The sequence below is a fragment of the Lontra canadensis genome, unplaced genomic scaffold, assembly GCF_010015895.1.
Source record: "Lontra canadensis isolate GAN:19392208 unplaced genomic scaffold, GSC_riverotter_1.0 scaffold26, whole genome shotgun sequence".
NCBI classification, from domain to species: Eukaryota; Metazoa; Chordata; class Mammalia; order Carnivora; family Mustelidae; genus Lontra; species Lontra canadensis.
This window is the reverse complement of record NW_022631020.1, coordinates 3212499-3218498: the sequence shown is the minus strand read 5'-3', so window position 1 is coordinate 3218498 and position 6000 is coordinate 3212499. Positions and strand designations below refer to the sequence as shown.

At 40.7% G+C, this 6000-nt stretch overlaps 1 protein-coding gene across 2 annotated transcripts in view; it reads right to left on the bottom strand.

Annotated features, from left to right (window-relative positions):
- Positions 1–1022: 1022 nt before the first annotated feature.
- Positions 1023–6000, bottom strand: part of UGGT2 (UDP-glucose glycoprotein glucosyltransferase 2) — a 183941-nt gene continuing 178963 nt past the window's right edge. For both annotated transcript variants that reach the window (XM_032864140.1, XM_032864141.1), the window contains exon 39: positions 1023–1669. In XM_032864140.1, coding sequence (XP_032720031.1) covers positions 1647–1669 — 23 coding nt within the window. In that variant the 3' untranslated portion in view covers positions 1023–1646. The remainder of the gene's footprint in view (positions 1670–6000) is intronic.

Below are 6000 nucleotides of genomic sequence, written 5' to 3'. Positions count from 1 at the left end.
CTGGCACACCGGAGATGGCAGTCACAGGCATGGGGACTGGGCGCCTTCGTCTAGCCCATCCTTCCCCCCCACAAGAGTCTCATGGAAGGGAAAATCAGCTGACAATAAAGGAAAGCAAAGCGCCATCTTACCATCAGGTGGGGATTCTGCCCTAAACCCCAGAGCGCACCTCGGTCAGCTGGGCCACCGAGAAGAGCCGCTGCCTCTCACCAAGCCCGGAGTTGTGCGAGTCCGACGGCACCGTGGAGCCGGCCAGCCCGGGCTGCGTCACCCTCCGGCCGTCCACAGCCTCCCTCGGGATCCCTGGAGCTCACAGGAATCTTCTGGTTCCACAGGGGAGGCCACACCTGGAACACTCCATTTTATCCCAGACAGATGGGAACAAGTGACAAAGGGAGGGTGACCAGGAGAGGGAGAGCTCTTGTGACTTCCAATTAGGAATGAAGGAAGCAGCTGGGGAGAGGGTGGCTATTTTCAAATACCCTACGGGCCGGGCTGTGCTGCCGCCGAACAGAGGAGGGCTAGACCCGTTCAGAAGAGCTCAGAGAACAAGAGGAGAGACTCCGTAGGCAGCTCTGGCTCACTGTGGAGCTCAGAGGGACCGGCCCGTCTCCGGAGGCAGACCGCTCCCTGTGGCCTGGCCGGGTTCCCAGGTGTCCCAGGCTCCACTGGACGGGGCCTGCGAGGGGGTCTGCCTCGGTGGCTGGGGCTAACCTCCGTGAGACGTTTCCCACACCACACTCGGTAGCAGATCCCAGGGAGAGCCCCTTACACAACCACGGTCGCCCACGCTCAGCCCAGCCCTATCGAATCGGCTTCTTCAGGGGACGGGGTTCAAAAGACACCGAGGTCTCTTCCATTCCCACGATCCAGATTCTAGAATAGGTGGATAGTTTTTGTACACTGACGATTTCTATGCATCTATTATTAATACACAGCAGGAAAACAAACTTCATCTTCTTAGTTTCTATAAAAGTGACTACTTGATACTTTTTATACTCCTTCTTTAAAAGCATACATACCTCCTAAGCCCATGAATGTAATTTTCTCAAAGATTAGAAACACTAAGAAGATAGAAATACAGCATAGAATTGTATCATATCGCTTAAGATGAATAAATGATTATAGTATAGTACCACACTTCTTTCATTTTAAAGTAAGTTATAAATGGGCTTAATTTTTTTTTTATTATTCAGAGGTAACCATGAGTCCTTTTCCTTTCTCAAAAGAAAAAAACACAAGAGATTTCTCTAATTTTAAGTGCGTTTGCAATTAAAGAAATATGGGTGCACGAAGAGGGAAAACACAGACGGAGTCGGTTTGCTACATCCCCGTGAGGACCAGCCAGTCTGCTTATGTTCTAACTGGGCGATCTGGCAAAGTACCACTTTAACGGGTGAAAACCCAGTGTTTCAAGCAATAAAGAAAAAAAAAATCTAGTTTTAAATACTCGATGGTCATTTTTTATATAACTTAAACTTATTCAATACATTACGTACATGTATTTTAAAATAATTAATATTATTTAAATTGAGGAGTATGTCACTGATCTTTAATGAAATTTCCAAAAGTCTTAGCAGTAGTTCCACACTTCCCCAGCAGGTGGCAGACGTCCTCTCATTCTGTCTTCCTCCTGGAAGCCAGTGCTAGAGCTCATCATGCGTCAAAACTGTAGAGGAGGAAAACGTACTGAGTTATTGAAATCTTGAATATCAAATTCACTTATAGCTAACTCTCACCAAAGTAAGAGATACGGAAAAAGCACAGCTGCTGACTGAGGATCCTTTCGTTTGTTTGGTACCTATTTGCTTATGGGAAAGGAAATTAGTTCCTTGTACATGATGGCACTTACTATATCGTATCACAAACGCTTAACGTTTTATCACCTAGAAGGGGGTTCTCAGGAGTCTAGTAGGGCAAGGACCACATCTTTTTTGATCTCTGTTATCTCTGAAACCTAGCACACTGCCTGGCCATGGAAGCCCTGAAAAATCCTGATCATTCACTCGGCGTGCACCAAGAGCCTACTGTTAACATAACGGACCAACAGAGAGCAGAAGCCACATGTGGTCCTCCTCGGAGGCGGCGGAGGCGGCAGAGACGCAGCGCTCCAACACGGACAGATGCTGACACGGCCGTGAGAGGATCAGTCCTAGCGAAGACTCCTGGAGACCAAAAGGGTCTCCGCATCACTGAGGTGTCACACACGAGCTAATTTTAAAACACTGATATTTAAAGTGACATTTTCGGGCAGAAATGAATGAAAGTACAATTCAAATGCATCCTATTCCACAGTTCGAGATGTTAGACTATGTTCTCTCTTTACTAAATTCCACTTGAGAGATAATAAAGAAATATAAAAGGGAGCAACAGTAATGAGAATGGGGGAAGTGGTTATGAGACATCATTGGAGCAGAGTTATGAATGAATTTCTAAAAATGGAAGACAGAACATAGAGCTGATACACGACCACATGGCAGGGAAGAGGAGGTGATTTTTCCAACAGAAGAGAACCTCCTGACAGCAAACACTGGTGGCGCGTGAGTGAGAATGTGAAGCAGTAACTGAAACACTGTCAGGAAAATCTGTGCCTCTCAGCCTCCCACTCTCATTCTGTCCCCTGCATTTCACAGGGAATTGGTCAGGCTGTTTATTACAAGACAAAAAGGAGAAAATGACTTTTGGAAGAAAAACTCAACAACCCACTGAGAGAGCGACAGACAGACAGAGACCGATTTTCATAGGAGGGTCAATGCTCTTGAATAAAATGCCGTCATGTTGGCTTTTGGCCAGGCTGGTGTGTAGCATGACCTTTATCTGTTCCATGCCAGTATGTCCAGAGAGGAATGTGTCAATTCTGCACATGCTAATGTACCCAGAGCTACTGATCAACCCTCCCACTCAGGGAAGAAGCCTATTGGAAAAACAGACATTTTGACACATAGAAGACCCTTGTCAGCTCTCTGTATTGATCAATCTAATCTTTTACTCTTAAAAATATAAAAATAGCCAAGGATCTCCACACATTTGAGGAAGACCAATAGCAAAAGAAAAAAGGCCCAAGATAAACAACATACCCAAAAGAAAGAAGATAACAAAGAGAACCGAAGAGGTACTTAAGATAATTCTAGTATTTTCCAGATTATTCTGAAAATGAAATTCAATAAAACCATAAAACAAGAAACTGAAATTCAAAAGTAACAAGGAGAGAAAAAGATCTGTCAAAAATTAAGATGTGATTACCCTCTTAAAGAAAAATCAATAGAAGTAAAAAAAAAAAAAATTCCCTGAACAGAGGGGAAAAGTAGGAAATATAAAAAGAAAATATAACTACAGAAATACAAAGGATCATAAAAGACTATTATGAACAATAATACACCAAGAAACTGGGACAACCTAGAAGAAATGAATAAATTCCTAAAAACATTCAACTTATCATGAATATAGTGATTCCTGAGGGAATAGAATACCTAAACAAACCAATTACTAGCAAGGAGACTGAACCAGTAATCAAAACCTCCTGAGACACAAAAGTCCAGGACCAGATGGCTACACTGGTGAATTCTACCAAACATTTAAGGAATAATTAATACCAATCCTTCTTAAACTTTTCCAAATAGACAAGGAAGGAACACATCCGAACTCACTTTATAAGGCCAGCATTAACTTGACTCCCAAACCAGAAAAGGACACTACAAGAGAAGAAAATTACGGACCAATATTCTTGATAAACAAAGATGTAAAAATCTTCAACAAAATATTAGCAAACCAAATTCAACAATATGTTAAAAAGATCACACACCATGATCAAGTGGGATGTGTTCTAGAGATGCAAGGATGGCTTGATATTCACAAATCAATCAACATGATACACATCAACAAAATGAAAGGATAAAATATGATCATCTCAATGGATGCAGAAGAAGCATTTGCAATACATATGAATAATAAGTCATGTTATACACCTGAAACTAATAAAAAGTTGTATCTGTCAATTATATCTCAACTTCAAAAAAGGAAAAATAAAGAATAATAGGTCAGGACCAAGCTGAGTTTAAACCTGGAACACAGGGATGAGTCAATATCAAGAAATACATTAATAAAATTTGTCATATTAATAAATCAAATATAAAAAACAGATAGTAGGGGCGCCTGGGTGGCTCAGTGGTTTAAGCCTCTGCCTTCGGCTCAGGTCATGATCCCAGGGTCGTGGGATCGAGTCCTGCATCGGGCTCTCTGCTCAGCAGGGAGCCTGCTTCCCTCTCTCTCTCTGCCTGCCTGTCTGCCTACTTGTGATCTCTGCCTGTCAAATAAATAAATAAAATCTTTAAAAAAAAAACCAAAAAACAGATAGTCACCTCCATTGCTCTTGAGGAGGCAGTCGATCAAAGGAACCCATTCTCTTTTCTCTTTTCAAATTCTAGTTAGTTAATATGCAGTGCTAAGTGCAACTCATTATTGATAAAAACATTCATTAAAATAGGAATCAATGGCTATTTCCTCCACATGATAAATTTTCGTAGTCCAAAGCGACTATCCTACTTAATAGGGAAACACGGAAGGTTGGCCAGCAAAGTGAGAAAGAGGCCTAGTGCACTACTATTGTTAACATCCTGTTAGAGATATCAACCAAAGCAATTAGATGAGAAAAAGCAATGTGAGGTATAACATTAGAAAGGAAGAGGAAAAATCATTCTTGTTCACAAATAATCTTTGGGGGGAAAAAAATCAAGAGAATCAACTTATATATTACTATAAATGAAAACTCAGTATGATCACAGAAATAAAAATTCATACACAAAAAACAATAGTTTTTTTGTGTACAAGTAACCACCAGTAAGAAGATACTTTGTAAGAGAAAAATCCCATTCATAATACTAACATAAAGATGAAATGTCTAGGAATGAGCTTAAAAAGATAACATATAAAACTTAGATGACTAAAATGTTATGATTCTTGACAAACATAAAATGAACCTGAACATATAGAAAGATATAACATGCTCTTAGATGGGAAGAACAGTTTTCATGAAAATGTCAGTACTTCCTAACCTAATTAACAAATCTAACGTGATCTTCCCTCCAACCCCCTACCCTCCCCCCAAAAAACCTGAAAAATTTCAGCCTAGATAAGATGATTCTAAAGCTTATATGGAAAAATGAACAGGAGTACCAGGAAAACAGCAAAAACAAAATAGCAATGAGGGGAGATAAGCCCTACTCAATATTAAAACATGCTACAAATATTCAATAATTAAAAGAGTGTGAAAGAGGCACATGTACAGTCAGAGATCAATGGAACAGGATAAAAAATATGCCACGTGAGACATAAATAATACTGGGATTTAGTTTATGATAAAGGTGGCAACACAAATCTCTGGAATAAAGATCATTAGTTTCTTTCCAGTGTTGGACAACAATCCTCTAGGAAAAAATGAGCAAAAGGACAAGAATAAATGGAAAACAAAAAGAAATGACAAATGGCCCTTAAACATACGACAATATCCTCAACTCCATTCATGTTATGGATTGAACTGTTTCCCTCCAAAATTTATATGGTGGAATTCTAATTTACAGAACTTCAGAAAGTGACCTTATGTGGAAATAGAGTCTTTACAGAGGTAATGAAGTTAAAATGACGCCATTAGGTTACACCCTAATCCAACATGAGTGGTGTCCTTGTTGGGTGAGGACATCTGCACACAGATATATGGAGAGTGAAGACAAGGTAAAGGGAGCCAGAGAGAGAACGGCCATCTACAAGTTGGGAAGAAGGCCTGGGATAGATCCTCCCTCACTGCCCTCAAAAGGAACCAACCCTAATGACACCTGGATCTTGGACTTCAAGCTGCCAGAACCGTGAGACAAAAAATTTCTTTTGTTTAAGCCACTTAGGCTGTGGTCCCTAGAAAACTAATACAGCTGCTATGAGAAATCAAGAGTTATGAAAGGTATACCATAGCCTTAAAAATGACTGCCCCTTTGTGTCTGAGTAAAAGAG